Genomic DNA, 25,443 nt, shown 5'->3' on the forward strand with positions numbered 1-25,443 from the left:
GATCAATAAATCAGACCATCCTCATGCGCACAGACACACACACACACACACACACACACACATTGCCTGCATGATGATAACCTTCACACCCATATAGCATTGCAATGGCACAAAAACATATTGCTGCTGAAACATTCAAACAGGACTGATGGGATTCTATCTCGACTATTTAAAAATGATATACATGAATTCTAAATGGGCTGTCAATTGTAACCAATGTGTTTCTCTGTAATGCTACAAAAAGGTCGGTTTTACTGCTCATTTGTAATTTTCACCTTTATCTCCCAAGAATTGAGCCATCAATCTTATTTAGTCAGTACTGCTATTAGGGTTTTTCCTCAGTGCGCTAGACAGACAGAGCAAGCTAAGTTCTAAAGAGTAGTGACAGAGAACAAATATAACCATTTATATTTTATGTAGTCATTTATGCGAAAGCATCTGATTTCATCAGGAGTCAGTGAGGAAGACAGTGCAGAGGGATCACACACTTGAGTGAAAGGAATAAACTCTAACTTGTCACCGTTGGTATTTACATGAGAAATTGGGGGTGTTGAATGGACGGCTTTAGATCTGGGAATCTGCAGAGTTTGCTGCAACTAGGGCTGTTGCGGTCATCACCAGTCATGACCGCAGTCAAATTCCACGTGACCGTTTAGTCGCGGTTATTAGGTTCCTCCGAGCTCTGATGCTGCTGGTGGTCATTAGTAGCCTACTATAGTTGCTAACTGCCTGGTACCCTGCACTCTATTGTCCCTCTAATCACTCTGACATCAACGCAAATGTATTCGAAAATCTAATCAAGCACTTCATGAGAGCCCATGATCTCATGTTTCGCGACATTTCAATAGGCTATGCAATTGCGCAAGAAAACAGAGTGACAGCCACTAATAAAAGGAGGAGGATCCCATCAGCTTTCTATAGGCTTACTATATGTATTCCTGAACTTTCCTAATAATAAGCACATTGCTTATATTTACAACAGGAGTATAGCCTACCTGGCTGGCATGAAAATAAATTGTTCTCCATTCGCTATTTAAGTTCATAGATGACATGTATTTTTTCCACTGCCCCAGTTTCAATATAGGTGCATGATAATGGTCCATTATAAATCCAAACAAATTTCACACATATATTATTTAGTATATGTAAATATTAAATCAAGAATAGTCTGATGGGTGACAATATTCGCCTATCACTTGTGAATGATATATTATCACATGTGAATAATACCCAGCATACGAAACAATGGCTTTTTTTGGTGACATTTTCAAATCAAAGTTGCACACCTCATGTAGCCTAGCCCATAGTCCTATATGTTTTGATAAGGTTTGTATCACAACTAAAGTGGCCAAGTAACTTCTTAAAATTAAGCACATTAATTAGCTTTACAAGGGGTGTAGAGCCTAACTGGCATACATAAGCAGCGTGTGAGTTTCAAGTTTTGGGAAGATAATTTTCATCGCTTCTAGCCTACTACCATTGCTGCGCTTATAATGTGAAAAAATAGCCTAATAGTTTATCAACATCTTAAGCTAAACGTTCTGATCTGTTGTGTCAGCCAAATTGCGTAAAGATGTTTTTTTGATGGTAGTGGTTGTATTAATTTGGGATCCATTGCATCCCACAACTGTCTCAGACTATGTTTGGAATATTTATTTCTTGCACAGAATAGAATAGGTTGACCTTGGTACTATGGGGATAGTAGATTGACAGACTAGTGATTTTGCTGTTCGTTAAGCCTACTCATCTTGTTGGCTGACGAAAAGTAAATGTGGACAGTTCTTCCATTTTCTTCGATATGCACCTTGGGAATTGGATAAGGATGCACACAGTTGTATCCCCGATGTGTCTGTCTTTGCTTGTAGCCTGTGAGAAAGACCAGATCATGTGATGGAGCTGGCCACTGGCCACTGGCGATAAAGGCATGGATTTTTTTAGGGTGCATTTTGACCACACAAAGGGGATGCCGCCTTGAAATTCTAGGCATTATCAAGTGCTTGTCAAATTGTGAATGAGTGACTAATAGAGGTCGACCGATTAATCGGAATGGCCGATTAATTAATGCCGATTTCAAGTTTTCATAACAATCGGTAATCGGCATTTTTGGACACCGATTATGGCCGATTACATTGCACTCCACGAGGAGACTGCGTGGCAGCCTGACTACCTGTTATGCGAGTGCAGCAAGGAGCCAAGGTAAGGTACTAGCTAGCATTAAACTTATCTTATAAAAAACAATCAATCTTAACATAATCACTAGTTAACTACACATGGTTGATGATATTACTAGTTTATCTAGCTTGTCCTGCGTTGCATATAATCGATGCGGTGCCTGTTAATTTATCATCGAATCACAGCCTACTTCGCCAAATGGGTGATGATTTAAGAAGCGCATTTGCGAAAAAAGCTCTGTTGTTGCACCAATGTGTACCGAACCATAAACATCAATGCCTTTCTTAAAATCAATACACAAGTATATATTTTTAAACCTGCATATTTATTTAATATTGCCTGCGAACATGAATTTCTTTTAACTAGGGAAATTGTGTCACTTCTCTTGCAATACTGTGCAAGCATAGTCAGGGTATATGTCACGTTCTGACCCTAGTTCTTTTGTATTTTCTTTGTTTTAGTTGGTCAGGGGGTTGGGTTATGTTATGATGTTCATGTTCGTATGTTCACTATTTCGGGACTGTAGCGTCTTCGTTTATTTCGTTTGGTTATTGTTTTGTTCTTTCTTAAAAGTATTCGAAATAAATATGAATACTCACCACGCTGCCTTTTGGTCCGACATTTCCTACTCCTCAGATGAGGAGGACGAAGACTATTATTACAGAATCACCCACCAAGAAAAGACCAAGCAGTGTGGTGATGAGAGGCAGCAATACCTGGAAAACTGGACATGGGAGGAGATATTAGACGGAAAGGGATCCTGGGCACAGGCTGGGGAATATCGCCGCCCCAAAGCAGAGCTGGAGGCAGCGAAAGCCGAGAGGCGGCGTTATGAGGAGGCTGCACGAAAGCGCGGCTGGAAGCTAGAGAGGCAGCCCCAAAAATGTATTGGGGGTGGCACACGGGGAGTGTGGCTAAGCCAGGTAGGAGACCTGAGCCAACTCCCCGTGCTTACCGTAAGGAGCCGAGGATGGAACCAGAGCCAGTCGGGGTGGAATTGGAGGTGAGCAAGGGGAGTGAAGCAGAGACAGTGAAGGAATTAATGGGGAGATTGGAGGAGAGAGAAATGAGGGAGTTGCTGTGTTGGTGCATGAGGCACGACATCCGCCCCGACGGAGCGTGTCTGGGATTTGTTGTTACCTGAGTCAGCTCTCCATACTCGTCCTGTGGTGCGTGCTAGCCGTCTGGTGAAGACTGTGCCAGTCCCACGCACCAGGCCTCCTGTGCGCTTCCCTAGCCCTGCACCTCCTGTGGCAGCCCCACGTACTAGCTCTCCTGTGGCAGCCCCACGCACCAGCCCTCCGGTTCCGGTGCCACGTACCAGGCCTCAAGTTCCAGCACCCCGCACTCGCCTTGAGGTGCGTGTCCTCAGCCCAGTACCACCAATGCCAACACCACGTACCAGGCTTCCTGTGCGTCTCCAGAGCCCTGTACGCCCTGTTCCTCCTTCCCGCACTCGCCCTGAGGTGCGTGTCCTCAGCCTGGTACCACCAGTGCCGGGACCACGCACCAGGCATCCAGTGCGTCTCCAGGGTCCAGTACTCCCTGTTCCTGCTCCTCGCACTCGCCCTGAGGTGCGTGCCCCCAGCCCGGTACCACCAGTGCCGGCACCACGCACCAGGCCTACTGTGCGCCTCAGCAGGCCAGAGTCTCCCGTCTGTCCAGCGCCGCCTGAGCCGTCTTCCTGTCCGGCGCCGCCTGAGCCGTCTTCCTGTCCGGCGCCGCCTGAGCCGTCTTCCTGTCCGGCGCCGCCTGAGCCGTCTTCCTGTCCGGCGCCGCCTGAGCCGTCTTCCTGTCCGGCGCCGCCTGAGCCGTCTTCCTGTCCGGCGCCGCCTGAGCCGTCTTCCTGTCCGGCGCCGCCTGAGCCGTCTTCCTGTCCGGCGCCGCCTGAGCCGTCTTCCTGTCCGGCGCCGCCTGAGCCGTCTTCCTGTCCGCCAGGAGCCGCCAGAGCCGCCCGTCTGCCAGGAGCCGCCAGAGCCGCCCGTCAGCCAGGAGCCGCCAGAGCCGCCCGCCAGTCAGGAGCCGCCAGAGCCGCCCGCCAGTCAGGAGCCGCCAGAGCCGCCCGCCAGTCAGGAGCCGCCAGAGCCGCCCGCCAGTCAGGAGCCGCCGGAGCCGCCCGCCAGTCAGGAGCCGCCGGAGCCGCCCGCCAGTCAGGAGCTGCCCGCCAGTCCGGAGCCGCCCGCCAGTCCGGAGCCGCCCGCCAGTCCGGAGCCGCCCGCCAGTCCGGAGCCGCCCGCCAGTCCGGAGCCGCCCTTCAGTCCGGAGCCGCCCTTCAGTCCGGAGCCGCCCTTCAGTCCGGAGCCGCCCTTCAGTCCGGAGCCGCCCCTCAGTCCGGAGCTGCCCCTCAGTCCGGAGCTGCCCCTCAGTCCGGTGGGGCCCTTTAGTAGGGTTGCCAGTCATAGGTTGGTGGCGAGGGTCGTCGCTCAAAGGACGCTACGAAAGCGGACTAAGACAATGGTGGAGTGGGGTCCACGTCCAGCGCCAGAGCCGCCACCGCGGACAGATGCCCACCCAGACCCTCCCCTATAAGTTCAGGTTTTGCGGCCGGAGTCCGCACCTTGGGGGGGGGGGGGGGTACTGTCACGTTCTGACCCTAGTTCTTATGTATTTTCTTTGTTTTAGTTGGTCAGGGCGTGAGTTGGGCGGGTTCTATGTGTTGTGTTTCTATGTGGGGTTTTCGTTTGGCCTGATATGGTTCTCAATCAGAGGCAGGTGTTTGTCATTGTCTCTGATTGGGAGCCATATTTAGGTAGCCTGTTTTGTAGTGTGTTTTGTGGGTGATTGTTCCTGTTATGTTGTTCATGTTCGTATGTTCACTATTTCGGGACTGTAGCGTCTTCGTTTATTTCGTTTGGTTATTGTTTTGTTCTTTCTTAAAAGTATTCGAAATAAATATGAATACTCACCATGCTGCATCTTGGTCCGACATTTTCTACTCCTCAGATGAGGAGGACGAAGACTATTATTACAGTACTATATGCAGCAGTTTGGGCCGCCTGGCTCGTTGCGAACTGTGTGAAGATAATTTCTTCCTAACAAAGACCGTAATTAATTTGCCAGAATTGTATATAATTATGACATACCATTGAAGGTTGTGCAATGTAACAGCAATATTTAGACTTATGGATGCCACCCATTAGATAAAATACGGAACGATTCCGTATTTCACTGAAAGAATAAACGTTTTGTTTTTCGAAATGAAAGTTTCCGGATTTGACCATATTAATGACGTAAGGCTTGTATTTCTGTGTGTTATTATATTATAATTAAGTCTATGATTTGATATTTGATAGAGCAGTCTGACTAAGCGGTGGTAGGCAGCAGCAGGCTCGTAAGCATTCATTCAAACAGCACTTTCCTGTATTTGCCAGCAGCTCTTCACTGTGCTTCAAGCATTGCGCTGTTTATGACTTCAAGCCTATCAACTCCCGAGATTAGGCTGACAATACTATAGTGCCTATAAGAACATCCAATAGTCAAATGTATATGAAATACAAATGGTATAGAGAGAAATAGTCCTATAATTCCTATAATAACTACAACCTAAAACTTCTTACCTGGGAATATTGAAGACTCATGTTAAAAGGAACCACCAGCTTTCATATGTTCTCATGTTCTGAGCAAGGAACTTAAATGTTAGCTTTTTTACATGGCAAATATTGCACTTTTATTTTCTTCTCCAACACTTTGTTTTTGCATTATTTAAACCAAAATGAACATGTTTCATTATGTATTTGAGACTAAATTGATTTTATTGATGTATTATATTAAGTTAAAATAAAAGTGTTCATTCAGTATTGTTGTATTTGTCATTATTACAAATATATATATATATATACATATATAAAAACCAGCCGATTAATCGGTATCGGCTTTTTTGGTCCTCCAATAATCGGTATCGGCGTTGAAAAATAATGTAGTGTGTACAGCCTGCGCAAAAAAACGAAGCAGAGCTCATGCCTTTCAAGCAACTTTTTTCAAATCATCATTAGTCTCATAATGCAGCCTTACAATGTCTTACAAATCAGAACAAATAGCCCATTGTTTGTAGAACAACAACTAACATTAATAACTCTAAATGAAGCATATAGGAAAACGTATTTCTTTGTTAACCGCTCAACACAGAATAGCCGCATGTGTGCACTCCCTCAGATCGTTTAGAGAAAATACCCTTTCTATTTTATTCGGCTTTGTTCAATTATGTTCTTCATATTATAAAATAATGCCACGGAAATCTAAGCAAATCTTTTCTGCTAAATTAACTAGTATAGCCCAAAGCCATTTGGCATAGCCAGATCAGGACAACTCAGAGTATGCTATTCTGTTCTTCTGAAATAGACTACATTTTCTTCATATCATGCTTCTTTAGACCTGTCTAAAATAAATAATGGATTTATTGTGAAGGTTTAGGCTATATTACTTGGATTTAGACTTTTTAAAATGTAGATGTTCCAAAGGTCAGCAAAAGTGGCTTATGTGGAAGCCAGGAGGTGCTAAATGTGTTTATGTTAATTACCGGTCAATTACTGTGAGACCAACAGTTATTTGCTTGACAATCACCGGCTAACAACATTTTGTGAGCGCCACAGCCCTAGCTGCTACAGATGTAGGATCTTAATTTGATCACACTGTTGCGTGACATTTTTAAACTTGTAGTGTATTTGAGGTTAAAAAAGGCTTCTGAAGTTTGTAATCTTTCACACTTGGTTTTCCGTTACGAAAAACGTATCAACCCCTACAAAAATATCCATGAATTATAATCCACATAATAATTCACATTTCCTGTTGCTGCAGGACTATTTTAAGATCCGACATCTGTACACATTGAGCTTTCATAGTGTGTCTCTACTGTAAGCAGAATTAGATCATAGATGATTCATGTAGAATGCCTCACATATGAATCAATCCTCAGAGGTTCTATAGAGAATGATAAGATAAGTTCAAATGAAATCCACTTTCATGGATTGTTGTTGTTTGTCTGATGATTAATAATGGATTAATAACCATGTAATAAAGTTGCAGTTTATGCATGGTTAAAAAGTGTTACCAATTACTGAATATGAACATGTTACTTTCATGTGATCAACAGTTTCTTTTTTCAGACAAAATAAATATGGATATTTCTTTTAACTTCATCCAGTTTATGAAAGAACAGACGATTTATCTCTGCTCAAACACAGCCTGAATCTGAGATTTAGAGGTGCACAATGTCTATACACCTTGATGCATGGGTTCTGGCACATTTCTGTGAATTCAGTTAATATGGGGGCTATTCATCTTATTGCCTTTCAGCCAATTTCTTTCCCAGCTATGAAAATAACACTTACAGACCTGTGTCCACAGAGGAAGCGTTCCAGTTATTAGTTTTTCTGTCTGTTGACCACTGTCGCTTTGATAACCTCTCCACTAATGTTCTTCTGAAGCCTACTGGAAGAGGGAGAAGAGGGAGAGACTGGAAGGGTCACCTGCCATTTTCTGTTGCTTTATTGTTTCCCCAGCTTGAAAGACATGGTCTATAATTCAATTTGGAACCCGGGAAGCAGCAGCAGCACAGACGGCAACATGAGGAGAATTTCAGCCATAGAAACCTTGATGCTCTTTTATTTTTTTGTTTTTTTTTCTATTTCATGACCTTAGCAAAATAAGAAAATGTTGCATAGCTCTTGCTTGCAGATCACGTATGCAGCCATGATTGCAATGCCCCCCCCCCCCCCCCCCAGTAATAAGTAGCAATGGGTCATACATATTCAGTGATAAAATTGAAGGAAAGCAGTTTAGGGGAGGGGGGATGGAGAAAAACCCTGAATAGATTTGATTAAGTAAACAAAATTAGATTCAGGTAGCTTATTATGTGCTTTAGTAAACTTGAAATACAGCATAGGGACCATTACATACACCCCACCCTGGAGTGGAGTCATCCACAGGGTTACCAATTAAAAATGACTCACTTAGTATGGTAGTTCCGTGAGAAATTAACAATCCATGCATCCAATTTCCATTCATTTTAAGTGGTCCACATGCAGCAGCCAATCATGGCAAAGTCAACAAGTTGTCAACCAGAACGCAGAACTTTAGTAAGCCTGCTATAACCCAGTACATCAGTGATCAAAAGAGGTAAGAGGCAAACTCTTTTATAAACAGTTTTGCTGTGTTTATGCTAGTTTAAAAATGGAGAAGTTGCTTACCCCAGATGCCAAATGCAGGAAAGCAAAAAAATAGCTTAATGAAATAGAAAATCGCTTTTTGGAATCAAAGGGAATATTTAATACAAACATCAGCCGGCTCAGCTCTCATACAGTATGGTTGAGTTGTGATTAATCAAAATTGGTTCCAGTGCTGTGTAGCTCAAATTCTATTGTTGATTATTTTAGCTCCACTTCTTCATGTTTGAACTAGACCCACTATGCCCTGGAGATACCAGTTTCCACTGCTACTCTGGCAAAATAAAATTACCAGGGAATGATCAACTTTATACACACCCATTTGATTTGCATGGGATTTTAGATATGAGACTGAGCCATTTATAGTATTTGTAGCGAAACATTCAATGTTTTAATGTCATTATGCTTTAGTACAAGGTATGATGGATAAGTGAATATAGCTATAATGTGTTGATAATAAAAAAGCACTTGTCTGTTCCCAGAATGGAGGCCTGCTCAGGGAAAAGCACTCAGAGACCCAGCAATTGATTTTTGTCCACTCTAAGGGACATTGGTTTTTGGTCTGTATCTTTGAGGCCATACATGCCACTGTGATACGTCCTATTGTACCTTTGACAGGACATTCTGGGCTTTTCAATGATATCACATGTGTGGGGGTGTGACCTGGATAACTTTCTCTTACTGGTTTTTCAAAATGTCTGCCAGCCCAATCAGCATATTATATGATAAGAAGAAAAGTTGTGCTTTTCAAATGGATTATTATTGAGAAAATATCTCAGGAATAGTTTGAGTTTTCAGAGCAGTGTAATATTTTTTTTCTTATTTAAAGAGCTTGTTTATAAATGTCCTTTGTAGTGGATGCAGCAACTATGTTTTTACCGACTACCCATTTACTGTAAGGTTACATTTTTCATATTTACTATCAATCGATTCCTTATGTGCGCTACAGTGCACATAAAATACAAATACATAAATTAAATAAACAATTAGAATTGTTTTCTTTGTAAAATATTTTTTTCACCGCGATGTAAACAATTATAATAATTAAAACCCTTTTTTTTTGCTGGGTCTCAGGAGGATAGCCTATTTATGTTTGTATTTATTTATACTTGACCACTCCTCCCACATTTAGACATGCTTTTGACTCATACTTGTACACATACAGGCGTGCACACATACACACACACACGCACAGTCGCAGAAAACAGCACATTCCACATAACAGCTGCCAGACCAATATCACACCCTCTTACCCTCCTGCAATGATTCATAAGACTGACTGTGTTTTCTCCATCCTGTATAGCGCCAGGCACCACTCCAACAGTCCCCATTGAAAAATAAAGATAGCATTAGACAGAGATAGATTGGTGCAGGCAGAAAACAATGTAAAAGTGGTCTTTGGTTGTGCGGCAATAGATTTTCCCAGACTCTTAATTGATGACAGTGCTGGTTTACTTGATTGTGTTTCTTCCTCTTTAAGATAGTCCTGTCACCAATATTGACACACCCCTGCTCTGCAATGTTGGGCAGAAACCAAGCTAAATAACCACTAGCTCAGGAAAGCAGAAAAATAAGTCAAACTAAGTAAAACCGATTTGAAAAATGAATGATGATGATGCAATGATACTATTTCTATGTATCCTGCTTTTCCACCTTGAATCAATGTGTCCCTCGACAAAGGGCAGGGATAAAGGCAATGACTATGAGAAGGAGGATTACTTTGGCCCACACTGTATAAATCCCAGATACAGATGAGTCTTTCAGGTGACACCGACTGTATGAAACATCCAATGAATTGTATTTTGTGTTGCGATTAACATTTCTGTCCATACTCCTAGTCTCTGTATTTCTCTATTTACCCTCCAATGCAGGGAGGAGAATGCATCACAGAGGGGAATTTTCCCTCCCTAAGCAATCACCTCTGCACATTGTGCTAACCCTGAAAGTTGAAAAAGGAATTGGCTGTCATCAGCAAGAGGATGTGTTAACATTCTATAGGTCAGGGCTGCCTCTGCCCGCCATAATGACTGACTGTTTCTGTGGTACCTGGGGCAGGTGGAAACTATTCCTGCTGTAGACCAGACACGCATCTATAATTTACCCACTATGCACCATGCCCAGAAACTTCGATATCTCTATCTCTCTGATGACATCAGAGACGCAACAATAAAAAATAGAGATGACACATTATGATGATAGTGGTGTAAAGGGCTGAGGCATTAGTCCTAATGTGACCAGTAGGATGATGAATGAACCTGTAGGTCTCAGGGATAAATCAACCAGACAGGATGTGCGTTATTGTGCTGGACTCTCCACGCCCTCTTTATGTTATTGGTGTCTGGGCTGTCAGCTCGGCCTTGGCTCTCATTTGTACTTTATCATCCGCTGGTTTATGAGCTATGACCCCCAGCACTAAATAATACCACCACGTGGACTCCTAATAATATCTGTGTGTGTGTGTCAGTGTGTGTGTGTGCGCATGCATGCACTGTGCAGTCCTGAACATCACATCTGAGATAAGACGAGCCAGACAGAGATCTGTAAATGAGCTGCTAGGGTTCATCTCATTACCTGGCTGTGAGTCACAGGAGGCTGTGCAATTATTACTGCATAGCTTTGATACTGGAGCTTTACGGATGTGCACCTCCTATCGTACCACCAAGACTATATAGACAGACTATGAAGAGATTCCCCCTGTTATAGATTTCCTTTAGTTATCTCTGTTGGGTAAGAAGTGTTGCGGTGGAGTACAGGGGTGTAGAAATAGGACTGACATACACACATACCCAGACACAGGGAGGAGTAGAGGGGTTGAGGGGGGGCTAGGATCCCATTACAGCTCCCTCTGTCATCCACAACTCATTAGGACACACATCTCTGTCTGAGGAGGGAGCCAGGCGAGCCTGCTAACTGCTGGAGGTTGAAATGTTGCGCTGCTCTGTCTCACTTGTTCCCTCCTTCCCTCACTCCCTCCCTCCCTCCACCAAGGCATCACATCCAATTAGGCTGCAGTATCCTCCACATGAAACCTGGCTCTCTGGTGGCTGAGCTGCCTGCCTCGCTCCTGCCTCAACAACAGAGGAGAAGCAAAGGCAGGATGATGACTGCACCAAAGACAGGGGTATTTCTGGAGGCCTTGCCTTGCCTTGCAGCCCGTGGGGAATTCCAATCTTGAGGCTCGCCCGGTTCTTTCTTGAGAAATGGATCCTTGGTCGGCTGTTAGGGACTGTTGGAATTTGCTCAAGCCGGTCAACTTTGTTGTGACAGATCGATTTGCAGGCAGATTGTCTGTGTTGTCCAATTAGAATTGAATTCTGTTTGCTGCCTGGGCCAATAAAACACAACCACTTTGCCCAGATTGGTGGGTGGCATCATGGGGTGAGATTGACACTGCTGGAGATGACAAAGTGAATAGGTGAGCACCAGTTTAGCATTCCCTCTGTGGATTCAGCTGTCAACCATCGTAACTCTGAGAAAACCTCTGAAGGCAAAACATTCATTGGTGACGTGTCAATGTTGTTCTCAAGCTTTTTGGGGAGTTGAATTTGTCTACATTCAGATAACTTCATTCTGTAGAGATCATTAAATGAAGAAAACAGATTTCATCCTCAAATATTCTGTACACATAACCCCCTTTTACTACATCAACTTTTATTATGGGAAATATATAACAGAAAGATATGCCTTAATGAAAATATATTATCTTGTATTTTGCCAGGTTGCGCCCCCCAGCCATTTGGTCCAACTAATGCAGAAAGCAGACATCTGCAATTATCCACCTCTATTACAGACTTGTAGGATGCTGTTGTGAGTCTTGTAAAGTGGCAGAGCATGACATCTCCCGCCAGACTGACAAGGCCTTGAAAGATATCGGCAGCATGCTAACGAGGGAATTGACCCACCACACGGACGGACAGATAGCCGGCTTTAAAGACCCTAACGACTCATTACTGTCCTCCTAATGTGGGTAGGATGCACCACTTATCTCCCAACTTGTTTACCCTTGTCTTTCCCCTGTTCTCTCTCCTCCTCTCCTTTGTTTCCTCCCCTTCTCTTTCCTGTTCTCTCCCCTCTCTTCTCAGTCTCCTCTCACAGTCACAGGCCAGCAGTGTCCTCTGGGAATAATGGGCTTGGCCAGTTACGACAGAGGAGCTGATGTGAGCTGCCCCCCTATGGCTCTGTGGTCATTGCCAAGTGCCCTTGTGCTTGTATCACCTCATTTAGGTTAGAACCCCACCACCATCTATCTACTGCATCGTCTCCTCAATGGCTTTGTCTCGTGAAATGATCCTTCTTAAGAGCAAGCAATAAATTGCATCACCATTTCATCACCTGTGTATGAAATTAATACTGCCCTTCCCATTGTGATTTAAATGGAAGCAGTCATGTCAAGGAAAGTAATGGGATCCTTAGTTGTTTTGTAGTGTTCAATAAGATGATGCTGTGTTTTGACATTATTACATGATTCCTGTTTCTGGAGGTCATTTATTTCATGTCTGTTTGTGTAATGGGAAGAGGCATTGAGACGGCTGGCTAGTCGTTATAACGATGGCACAAATCTGGTAAATATAATGAATCCACAGGACCTTGAGCAGATTCTCCGTTCCAGGTGTATAGGCCACAAACAAAAGCACCATGAAATAAAAGATGGAATTCTGGAATGGCTCCCTCAGGCTACCTGCATCTCCCCTGAGTTTTGCCTGAGGACTCTAGGCTATGTCATTCTGCTTAAAAAGATTAAATTGAATTTGCTGCGTTTTGTATGCGAAACAGAGAGCCAACTCCTTGCCACGACCTCCAGCAGGTTCTTCCTGAAGGTGGATTAAGTTTCTGGTGCATTGATGCAAAAAGCCCTAAGCCAGGGAACATATTAGTAGGCTGTATTATCCTCTCAATGACCAACAATTACCCCTGCGCCGCATTGCATGGAAATCAGATTTAATCACTCAGTATCAGCAGGCAGTGATTCATGAGCCTTGTAAGCCTTCAGTCACAAAGTCGGCTGCCTTTTGTTACCCCAGGCCATGGGGGACATGACAGCTTCACCCAGAGCCCTCCCCTGCTGCCTGCCTGCCTCTACACTGGGCTTGCAGTAGGATAAGTGCTTGTGTGTTTGCGTGTGTGCGTGTGTTTGTGAGCCTGTGCTGGGGATTTTTCAGTAGACTCCATTCAAACTGTAATCGGGAGAAACTAGCAACCTGCTAGCTTGCTAATCACCAGCATCATCCAGGCTGAGTGGAACATAGACCTCTGGCTACCTTCAGCCCTAATGGCTGGAGCTGCCGAATCTGGCACATCAGCAAAAAAAAGAAGAAAATGATAGCAGGAAATATGAGGCTCCGGTTTATGGGTGATTTCAAGATGCTGCCGCTTCACAAAATAGGCTGGTTTTATTAGACTATAATTGATACGCCCTCCAGATTCTGCACCAGCAAATGCGGAGGTGTGTGTGCATCGTCTGCCTGTTTGTCTCCATGGTTGTCGAATTGTCATCGTTATGTTGAGGAATTATTGCGAGGATGGGGACTTGCCAAAATGCTGCCATCAATTGTTATATTTATGACAGTTTAGACTTAATTTAATATCATAACAAGCCAAAAACCTGCACATGAGCTTACAGCACAACTTCCACAGTTGGAAACTGGGGTTTTATTGCATGTTTGAAAGTGAATTCTACCCCAGCAAGTTGTTGAGTTTCTACAGTGTTTGTGTGATGAGTTGAATGTTTTTATGTTTCAGATCTCGGAGGCAGAATGGGACGACCTCCTGGAAGAGTTTGAAGAGAAGAACTACCTTAACGCCAGGCGATGGAAACCAGGACAAGACCCGTACAAACTGTATGCCTTCAACCAGAGAGAGAGTGAGAGGATACCCAGCAACAGAGTTCTCAGAGACACACGACATTACAGGTAACCTACACAGCACAGTACACTTACATAGCCCATTGATTGATGTGTGTGTGTGTGTGTGTGTGTGTGTGTGTGTGTGTGTGTGTGTGTGTGTGTGTGTGTGTGTGTGTGTGTGTGTGTGTGTGTGTGTGTGTGTGTGTGTGTGTGTGTGTGTGTGTGTGTGTGTGTGTGTTTAAGTATGTGAGAAGGCGTTTGCGAGGATGAATAATATCCGTCTAAATAGCCCATATTATGCCAGATCACTCTGGCTGTGACAGGGCTGCATGTATCTACTTCTGTGTAAGCTAACGATAGCTTGTTTCCCCACATTGTGGCTCTGCTCCTCCTGAGGAGGAGGACATGTTTTTTAGCAGATGAGGGAGTTGATGTGTCAGAGGGAAGGCTGTATAGTGGCAGCTACAAGCTGCATAGAAAGAGATAATTGCCACATGCGCTGTAGCAGTTTGTGTGAAAACACTCCCACTTCATTGCTCCCATAACATTGCCTTCATTTGTATGCTTCCAATAAGACTAAGGCCTTTAGTCTTAAAGTGGATATTATTCAAATCCTCACTGCACTGCTGATGTCTCAAATACCATTAACCAACTAATCCTACATGAATCCATCAAAGATAGCCTCTGCCTTTACACTGATTTCCACCAGAATGAAAAGAACATAGAGGATGCTACCAGGACCGGCCCGCTCATTAGGCAGGATTAGGTGGCCGCTTGTGGCAGCAGATTGACGAGGGCGGCATTATCTAAGCTAAACTGACCAACACGCAAGTCCAACAACACATAAAACCTCACATAATTCTGCCCAAAAACAATGTCAATTTCTCTCAACCAATGGCATATGGGCTTTATAGGTGAGCGCTTATGACACCCTGTGATAAGCAGTGCCCACTTTGTCATAGGCCGGGACACAATTATATTTATCTTGTCCATTCCCAGCGAGCCTCTCCAGGGTGCTGTTGGAGAGACGCATCACTGCAGCGCTCCACCAACATTTTGTCCCAAAAAATGATCTAACATAAATCACGTAGCAGATATAGGATATGGTAGAAAGAGTGTGGCCTTTTCTGTAGCCTACAGGCTGGAGATAAAATGTTTGACAATGTAATGAGACGGAAACCTTTTACATCATGCAGGTTTCTCCGATTAAATAGCCTAACCTAAATTGCGCCCAATCAAAATAAAATGTGCTGACATGTTAACAAACAACAGGACAGGTCAAAGTTAAATGGACAATATGGAATGGACAATCAGGTTACTCACAACTACTGTCCCCTAGTTTCATCCCATGGGGTAAATTATCATGATCAGTAGTTTCAAGTTTATATCCGTACATTTATTACAAGCAGTTTTGATGTCTTCACTGTTATTATACGATGTAGAAAATAGTAAAAATAAAGAAAAATCCTGGAATGAGTAGATGTGTCCAAACTTTTGACTGGTACTGTATGTGTTTTCAACTTTCATTCAGAACTGAAAATGAACCTGATTTCAATGTCCAGAAAATACTGTAAGTATTCAGAACCTAAATTGAACCTAACTTCAACGTCTGCAAAATACGTATTTAGGGCGGCAGAACGTCCAGGACCGCCCTGGATGCTACTATAAGTGGAAAACCCGCAGTTATCAAACACCCTGTTTGCAAATATCATAGGATGATTTTTGACCATACAGTATAAACACAGACTTGGCAACGACCTACTCACTGATGTGATGTTTTCATTAATGAAACCAGTTTAACATTATGCTGACACAGCCTACCCTCTAAATATTTAACTTACATACTAAAACCCTTAGGAGGCGAGAAAATCATGTTACTTTACCCAGACTAATCTGCTGGCATGAAATTTTCATTTTTAGAGCACAATGCTATTTCAACCTAATTTGACAGTGATGTTAAGCTTCTTTTCCATTCTGTTTTTAGGACTATTAGCTGCTTAAGCTGTGTGCGTGTGTGTATTCTGTGGATGTTGTTTTGTCACATGTGTGTGTGCCCGTGTGTATAACAAGCAATTGTTTCCAATGCCTACAGTACAGTGTATGACGATGCTGTGTGTGGAGATCTCAGGCTCAGTATGGTTCTGGCTCTAGGCCCACTCAGTTCTTCTTGACTTTGGTAGACAGTTAAGGACACTGATGCGCCTCTCAGCCATACTCCCATCCCCCACGGTTTCTCCCATCCACCCTGGACTGAAGGGTGAGAATCGAAGGACCTCTATTGATTTTCACTATGAGCGGCGCGTTTGTCTCCAGCATTCAGGAGCCGTCTGCTTGTTAGCCTCAGCAGCAAACGCTGCTTATGTTATCCATCTGATCTGCTCAGACCAAACAAAGGAGAAAGAGAGATGTTTGTCTTCATCACAGACATTAGTGTAATGTTAGAAGTTTTAATTTCATTTTAGAATTTTTTGCCCTTCATTATAAACTCAGCAAAAAAAGAAACGTCCCTTTTTCAGAACCCTGTCTTTCAAGGATAATTCATAAAAATCCAAATAACTTCACAGATCTTCATTGTAAAGGGTTTAAACACTGTTTCCCATGCTTGTTCAATGAACCATAAACAATTAATGAACATGCACCTGTGGAACGGTCGTTAAGACACTAACAGCTTAAAGACGGTCGGCAATTAAGGTCACAGTTATGAAAACTTAGGATACTAGAGGCCTTTCTACTGACTCTGAAAAACACAAAAAGAAATATGCCCAGGATCCCTGCTCATTTGCGTGAACGTACCTTAGGCATGATGCAAGGAGGCATGAGGACTGCAGATGTGGCCAGGGCAATAAATTGCAATGTCCGTACTGTGAGACGCCTAAGACAGCGCTACAGGGAGACAGGACAGACAGCTGATTGTCCTCGCAGTGACAGACCACGTGTAACAACACCTGCACAGGATCGGTACATCCGAACATCACACCTGCGGAACAGGTACAGGATGGCAACAACAACTGCCCGAGTTACACCAGGAACGCACAATCCCTCCATCAGTGCTCAGACTGTCCGCAATAGGCTGAGGGAGGCTGGACTGAGGGCTTGTAGGCCTGTTGTAAGGCAGGGCCTCACCAGACATCACCGGCAACAACGTCGCCTCTGGGAACAAACCCACCGTCGCTGGACCAGACAGGACTGGCAAAAAGTGCTCTTCACTGACGAGTTGCGGTTTTGTCTCACCAGGGGTGATGGTCGGATTCGCGTTTATCGTCAAAGGAATGAGCATTACACCGAGGCCTGTACCCCGGAGCGGGATCGATTTGGAGGTGGAGGGTCCGTCATGGTCTGGGGCGGTGTGTGTCACAGCATCATCGGACTGAGCTTGTTGTCATTGCAGGTAATCTCAACGCTGTTCGTTACAGGGAAGACATCCTCCTCCCTCATGTGGTACCCTTCCTGCAGGCTCATCCTGACATGACCCTCCAGCATGACAATGCCACCAGCCATACTTCTTGTTCTGTGCGTGATTTCCTGCAAGACAGGAATGTCAGTGTTCTGTCATGGCCAGTGAAGAGCCCATATCTCAATCCCATTGAGCAAGTCTGGGACCTGTTGGATTGGAGGGTGAGGGCTAGGGCCATTCCCCCCAGAAATGTCCGGGTACTTGCGGATGCCATGGTGGAAGAGTGGGGTAACATTGCCAGCAAGAACTGGAAAATCTGGTGCAGTCCATGAGGAGGAGATGCACTGCAGTACTTAATGCAACTGGTGGACACACCAGATACTGACTGTTACTTTTGATTTTGACCCCCCCCCCTTTGTTCACGGACACATTATTCCATTTCTGTTAGTCACATGTCTGTGGAACTTGTTCAGTTTATGTCTCAGTTGTTGAATCTTGTTATGTTCATACAAATATTTACTCATGTTAAGTTTGCTGAAAATAAACGCAGTTGACAGTGAGAGGACGTTTCTTTTTTTGCTGAGTTTAGTTACCTGCTTGGACATGTGCTGATCCTCACATCTGTTTTATGCATTTTCACTGGTGGGGAGATGGCTGCTGCATTGTTGATGAAAATGGGTCAATTACTAATTTGTAACATTTCTCTAAATTGCTTACAGCTATGGGATATTTTCATATGAACAACTGAACACCCCAATCTGGGTCAGCTAGCTATATTTGAAGGCCCAGTTTACTGTAAATCCATGAAAGTTTAAACAAGGAAACTGCGTTATGAGTTAGTATCTTTTGGATACACAAGAGAGGAAGTAGCAGTGGAAGCCAGAAAAAAAGCCATTGCAACCTATGTGTTGTGATAATTGCGTTGTTTGCTCGATAACCTCTTAGTTCATATGCCTTGTGACCGTGATATATAGGCCTAAGGCCAATAACAATAGGAAGTCACAGTGGCAGAATAAATTCAACCACACATTTGTTTCATCCCAAAACTGGAGAGCAACATCTGTCCAGTGAATTCCACAAAGCGTATTGCATGTAACAAACAGTTACATGACCTACAGCATGGTCAAACAAGTTAATGTTTACGATATTTTCGGACCACTAAACAACTATTGATTTAGAACCATGGAGAGTTACCGCAAGTCGCAAAGAAAACAGGAGCTGCCTCCACTATTCCAGTACCATTTCAACTTCAACATTTCAACATTGTAACGGTGACGCTGGGAGTCAGGAAGCAGGTGAAGGTGGTGAGTTGAATAATAATAATGAACATAGAGCGATACAAAACAAGAGCATGTCTGGACAGAAACAATACTGCCTGAAGAGTGATGCTAGGGAGTGCTAGATAAAGGGCGAGTAATCAGGGTAGTGATGGAGTCCAGGTGGCCTCATGATGGGGCGCAGGTGTGCGTAATGAGGGTTGCCAGGTGTGCGTAATGAGGGTTGCCAGGTGTGCGTGATGATGGTTTGCCAAGACCGGTGGTTAGTAAACCGGCGACATCAAACGCGGAGCAGAGGAGCTGGAGTAGACATGACAAACATAATCAAATCATCTATGCTTAGTCTAATACAGTGACAACTGAAGTATACCAAAAAACGATTTAGTTCAATCAACGTAAGCTAAATATGATGTGGCTGTCCATGGTTCTGATATCTTTGTGTGTGTGTGTGTGTGTGTGTGTGTGTGTGTGTGTGTGTGTGTGTGTGTGTGTGTGTGTGTGTGTGTGTGTGTGTGTGTGTGTGTGTGTGTGTGTGTGTGTGTGTGTGTGTGTGTGTGTGTGTGTGTGTGTGTGTGTGTGTGTGTCGTGTAAGTAGAAAAATCATGTTGACTCACCCTACTTGTAGAGAAACGGCAATGCCATCCTCATTTCTTTCATGTTGACGAACCTGTCTATGACTCTGTCATACAGCAAACACTTTTATTTTTTGTTGTCCTAGGCTACGTGGCTGAAATGCTTGCTCGCTAGCCTAACTTCCATTCATGGGCAACGTTAGCTGGTTAATATTAGCCTTCTACATCTAGCTACATATTGAACTTCCATCGTCTCAGGCCAGGGACACAACAATGTATGAATTAATGGTTGGATCAGAATCGCTGTTATAATCATTGGCCAGTACGGAGAATTAAGTAAAACCACACGTCCAAATCCCTATCTCCATCCATGGCTAATTTAGGAAAGAGACAATTTTAGCTAGCTAAGACAACAAGACAACGAGATGCAACAATTCAAGTTTTTCTGTCAATGACGTAGGCTCTCAATGGGATTTGATATGAGTGACGCCAAAATCCAAGCTGGCTTCCATTGACACTTTAAAATGCGTATTTTTGGTGCGCCAGAACCATTCACATTTGAGCTCGCTCAATGCTGATTGGCACATTTTTTATACTTTTTTTATCAAGGGAGGCCAGATGCTCGCTGGCTTCCCTTACCTTCAATGCTACGGGCGGCAACAATGTCATACTTGTTTGGACCAGACAGCATCAGATAGATGGCTTACACGTGGAGAGACATAGGGGACGGTTTTTCGCTCGCTCGTATGCTTTCTCCTGTGAGATACATTTATCCTCTTGCGAATTGAAGGAACATTACGAAACACAGAGAGACTAAATATCAATAATTTTTTACAGTGAGGATACGTGAGGATAAATGGAAAAGCTTTCCACAGAATCAGTTATTTGCATCTCGTGATCTACAAACATGTACGTTGAGCACAAATCTAACCACAATGATTAGCCAAGATCCAGTTTGAAAAGCCAAATTGAGAGTTAAAGCTTTTCTCCAGGTATGACACTGGAGCTTTTTGAATGGAGGTTGGTTGTTGCTTTTGAGCTTAGGGTAGAAAGCCCTTCCTTCCTGTGTCATTGATCGGGTCAGTCAGAGGGAGCCTCAGGCTTGTCCACACATTGACCTGGCTTCAACCTGTCTGTCAGCCATCGTATCGCTCCATCGCTTACAAGACAACCACTTGTCTCACTCCCTCTCTCTTCTTTCAGGTCCCCCTGCGGAAAGAGAGAGGAAATGTGTGTGTGCGCGTGTGTGTATGTGACTGCGTGTGAGCGGTAGAAATGAGTCAGGTATTGATTGCTCCTCTGTATTTGGCTGACACCAGATCTACGGTCAGCCGGTCACCAGGACCTTTGCTATTACACAAGCCTCGCCCCCTTCTGGGACACACATCAAACCAGTTTAATAAACTGGGACTGGCATCCAGCCTTTGTTTAGGGATTCATATTTACTCTAAACCTGAAACCTCAGCCGCATTATGCCGTTTCAGCAGGTCTGAAAATACTGTATATCCTCACGATGTCTGCCACGTCTCATTTCACTGTAATATTTGTTGAATTGATGCCAGTGAATATTCACCACAGTCATTCCTCCCTGTAGACAGACACTAACCCATTCTATTGTGTTACGAGCTGCCTGCCTGCCTTCAGCCCAGAGTGACGTTCCTAGAGCAAAGACTTTCATAGCAGTCACCACACCTAGTGCCTTTCTTCACCTGGTAGCTAGGCTGCTTTGTGAGTGGGGGGAAACGTTGGTGTGACATTTGGTATGTTGTGCAGGGTGGCTCAGTGCGGGCGGTGGTGTAGGAAGGCAGCTGTGCTTAGAGAGGAAGTTTGCTCTCCATATTTCCCCACAGACTCCCCTCCCTCCGCCTGTCAGTCAGCCATCGATCTCCATTGCAGCACGGTGCTTTAGTAATTACACAGAAAACACAGTGCAGAAAATAAGTTAATTGCTCTCTGCTACCACCTGGGTTGTTGTTGTAGCTCGATCTAAATGTGTCCTGGAAATATAGCAGTCTTTACTGACTCACTTATGGCCGGCCTGTTTATACCTGAACAGCTCAATGTTGACTCTAAAAAATAAACTACCATCATCTATATACAATAATGTCCTCCACCTCTTGTTGTGCGTAGAGCCTGCAATCCACTGTGCCTACATCCAACATGAATCATTCAACTCCTGTCAGTCTCCTAGTAAAACATTGTTGCAGCTCACACAGCTCCACAGGCTTGATTAAGATGCCAGGGAAGGCTATTGAACAGGGTGAGTTCTCTTCTAAGAAGGGGAATTCTTCCCCTTTGATTAAAAAAAGGGGGCTGTATTGAAATTGCGATTGCTAAAGCACTGTACACCTCACAGTATGAGAAGTTTCATAACACATTCTCACTCAGGTTACTGTAGAAAACCTTCACAGGCTCTACTCACATTTCATTAAAGTTTCTCAATCAAATTTGATCAACTTTTTGCCTTTGTCAGATAACTTGAATATAGTATATACGTACACAGTATGCAACATCAGTAAAGGTTGTGTGAAACAGTTTGAAATACTGGCATGAGCCATCATTAGTCAATATTGAAATATAATACAATGCTGGCTACCAAAATGTATTTTTTTACATAGACATTACACAATCTCTACCTCCGCTGTTGCACTAGTACAAACAACAATTCTACCATTCCTTAACTGGAGCTAGTTTAACCAGGACCTGTGATCCTGTGGCTGGGACTGGGTTTCAGCCATGGTGACACGTGACTCAGCCAGTGACCCGTGACTCAGGTTACAGAGTAATGCCCTCTTTTTCCCTCTCCAGCATCCTGCTGCACCATACACCCCCTGCACTATGGTGGGCTTCGGACTGCACTCTGCATAGAGAAAGAAAGGAGAGAGCGAGAGAGAGGGGGGGACAGAGAGACAGAGACAGACACTGAGAGATGGATCAGTGTTTCCCTCTTTATGGCAGTCTCATCAAAGACTAAAGTGGAAGAGAGAGGGGCCCCTGATTAACGCCAGCAGGGCCCCCTGGCTGCTTTCTCCGGTCCTGTGATGTGAAAGAGAGGAAATTGGGCTGTCAGAAGCCTGAGAGGTCTGGTATTATCCTCCAGGGCTGTTTCACTGTCGTGTCCCCTCTCTTTTGTCTCTCTTTTTTAATCTTATTTCTTGTCCTGCTGCCTAATGAAATAATTCATGCAAATGGTGTGGGCGAATAGAGCCGAGTGGAGGGCAGATGAAAGACGAGGAGGAGGCTGATCAGCCGGGCCAGGCGTATGGGCATTTTAGGTGAGTGCTAATGCTGTCCTATGATAAGCAGTGCCAACTATGTTAAAGGCAGGGGTGCAAAATATTTCACTTGTCCATTCCCATGCAGTCAAAGTAAAATGGCAGTATGGAAAATCAGGCTACTCATAACTGCTGTCCAGGAGGGGCTCCCGAGTGGCGCAGCGGTCTAAGGCACTGCATCTCAGTGCTAGGGGCATCACTACAGACCCTGGTTAGATTCCAGGCTGTATCACAGCGGTCTAAGGCACTGCATCTCAGTGCTAGGGGCAGTGCTAGGGGCATCACTACAGACCCTGGTTAGATTCCAGGCTGTATCAGAACCGGCCGTGATTGGGAATCCCATAGGGCAGTGCACAATTGGCCCAGCGTCGTCCGGGTTAGGGTTAGGCCGTCATTGTACATAAGAATTTGTTCTTAACTGACTTGCCTGGTTAAGTAAAACAAAAAAAAGGAGTCATTATCAGTAGTGTCAAGTTTCTATCCGTACATTTTTGATGAGCTGATCATAGTGAAAAAGAAAATATTTCTGCATTTCCCACTGTAAACACATTGATTCTCATTGCAAATAGGCTCAGGATAACTCCTGATAAAGTTGGGAAGGATATTCAGAGCTTAAATAGCCAAATTGCTTAGTCACAGGAATCAGGACTAGTAAAGCCAATGCAACTGCCTATTTTACAAACGATAGGCCTACCACATGGATGGGCATTCATAAGATTCCATTGGGGAACGATACTGTAGACTACACCCCAGTAAGCAGGGACTGACACCGATGTCTTTTGGACATCTTTTTCTTGTCCTGTGTGGACCAGCCGTCTTTTTTTGGTGTTTTACAAACGTTAGGCCTATCACATAGATGGGCAATCATAAAATTCAATTTCGGGCCAACACTGTAGGCTACACCTCAGTAAGCACGTCTGTCCGGACGTCATTTTTTGGTTTAGCACCGGCCTTGATTTTCACGTCCACGGACATAGATTTTTGGTCCAGTCTGATAAAACACACAGGTGCAAAATCAAGGTGACTTACAAAAATTAGGAGGACCAAGAGCATGAGAGAGAGTGCGGTGATGTAATGTCCACAACTAAAGAATCATTGTGGAATCTGCAAAGACACATATCCCGAAAGCATGGTGGTGTACTTACTATGTGCAAATGCTAAAAGAAAGGAATGAGGTAGATAGCTAAGTAAGTGTGTCAGAAAAGTAGAAAAGTATTTATAAACAAAAATCGGATCACTTAAAAGTCTCGGCCCATTAGGCCTGGCATATTGCAACTTTCAAGGAGCTTTCCATTTTAATTGGGTTATTTTGCCTAAAAACCTTCAGGCCTTCCTATAGAAAAAAAAAACTCTGCATCCCTGCCCAGCCTGGCAAGAGTGTCCAAAAGGGTTTTAGCATCCCCAGTGGCTCTGCAAGCGTGGAGAGGATATTCTCCGCTGCTGGCCTGCTCTCCGGGCACCATCGCATGAGCCTGAAGCCACAGACTCTGGCCAAACTGATGTTTCTAAACATGAATTCAAAGAGTAAGCCTAATAAGCCTAATAAGGCATTTTTTGTTTAATTTGTATTTCATTCTAAGTAAGTCACAGCCTACAGTATATGCGCAATTTACAGACTATAATGATTTAATACAACGTGATGTTGTTTAAATGCTGATTGCTTAATGTCCCTGACTCCCTACCAGCCTAGTATGTTGCGCAAGCAAATGCTTCACAATGTATTTCTTTGTAGGCTATAGCCTTGAAATAATTGAAATAATATAACCGAAATAATTAATTTACGTTCCTTCTTAGGCTCCCTGTCTGTGTCCTGACCTATTTAGAGTGTTTATATGCTGTTTAATATGACATGTAGCCTATTTGAAATGATGAGCGTTTCTTACATTCACCTTTTCATGTTTATTATAATAATTTTTATTCAAATCATATAATTTGGTTTCAATACTTCAAAACGAAATGGTAGATTCAGGTAGTCACCAAAATGTGGTTAAATTGTGATTTTAATGAATAGAGAAAATGTGAAGCTGCAGTTGTTTTTCCTGTGAGTGAGAAGCGGTTTTTAGAGGAGCGGTTGGAAAGTCCGTTCACAATCACATCCCCTGAGAAATAATACGTATTTTTAACGTCCGTTCACAATCACACCCCCAACGAAAACACACTGCGCTGCCGTAAGCTCTCTCTCTCTTCTCTCTTCTCTCTTCTCTCTTCTCTCTTCTCTCTCTCTCTCTCTCTCTCTCTCTCTCTCTCTCTCTCTCTCTCTCTCTCTCTCTCTCTCTCTCTCTCTCTCTCTCTCAGGGCATCAGGATTTTGGTTCACATTGCTGTCTCTGAACTGTTGTTGTTGTTCTAGGGAGCAGCAAGGCATACGCAATCAACGTCAGCTTCAACTCTTCGATTGAATTATCTGGGATGGGAAAAACATGGGAAAAACAAAGGAGTCCTCTATTACACATGTAAAAGTCAGCGGCTTATTTTTAGCTGTGGGACTAATGACATTTTCACAGTGTAACTGAAATCTCTTCCTCAGTTCTTGTCTTGTACACAGAGATGGAGAGTTTGTAGGATCTGTCTGTGTCAGTCATGTCTGTTTCACCCCGTCTCATCTTGGTGTTCTATTTCAGCTCACTCCTCCTCGGCGTGTCTCCACTGACAGCTACTTTCTCAGGTGCCTCGGCTGCAGAGAGGGATGGTCCTTGGCTGGATGATTGACATAAAATACCACAGTGAACTTCTGATAAGATCTGGCCTCT

At 43.9% G+C, this 25,443-nt stretch overlaps 1 protein-coding gene across 1 annotated transcript in view; it reads left to right on the plus strand.

The window, feature by feature from the left end:
- The window catches only part of galnt14 (UDP-N-acetyl-alpha-D-galactosamine:polypeptide N-acetylgalactosaminyltransferase 14 (GalNAc-T14)), a 129,295-nt gene that overhangs the window by 5,243 nt on the left and 98,609 nt on the right, over window positions 1-25,443 (plus strand). The window contains exons 2-3 of the mRNA XM_038968079.1: window positions 12,416-12,490; window positions 14,073-14,242. Coding sequence (XP_038824007.1) covers window positions 12,416-12,490; window positions 14,073-14,242 — 245 coding nt within the window. The remainder of the gene's footprint in view (window positions 1-12,415; window positions 12,491-14,072; window positions 14,243-25,443) is intronic.

This window comes from Salvelinus namaycush, chromosome 29 (assembly GCF_016432855.1).
Source record: "Salvelinus namaycush isolate Seneca chromosome 29, SaNama_1.0, whole genome shotgun sequence".
NCBI classification, from domain to species: domain Eukaryota; kingdom Metazoa; phylum Chordata; class Actinopteri; order Salmoniformes; family Salmonidae; genus Salvelinus; species Salvelinus namaycush.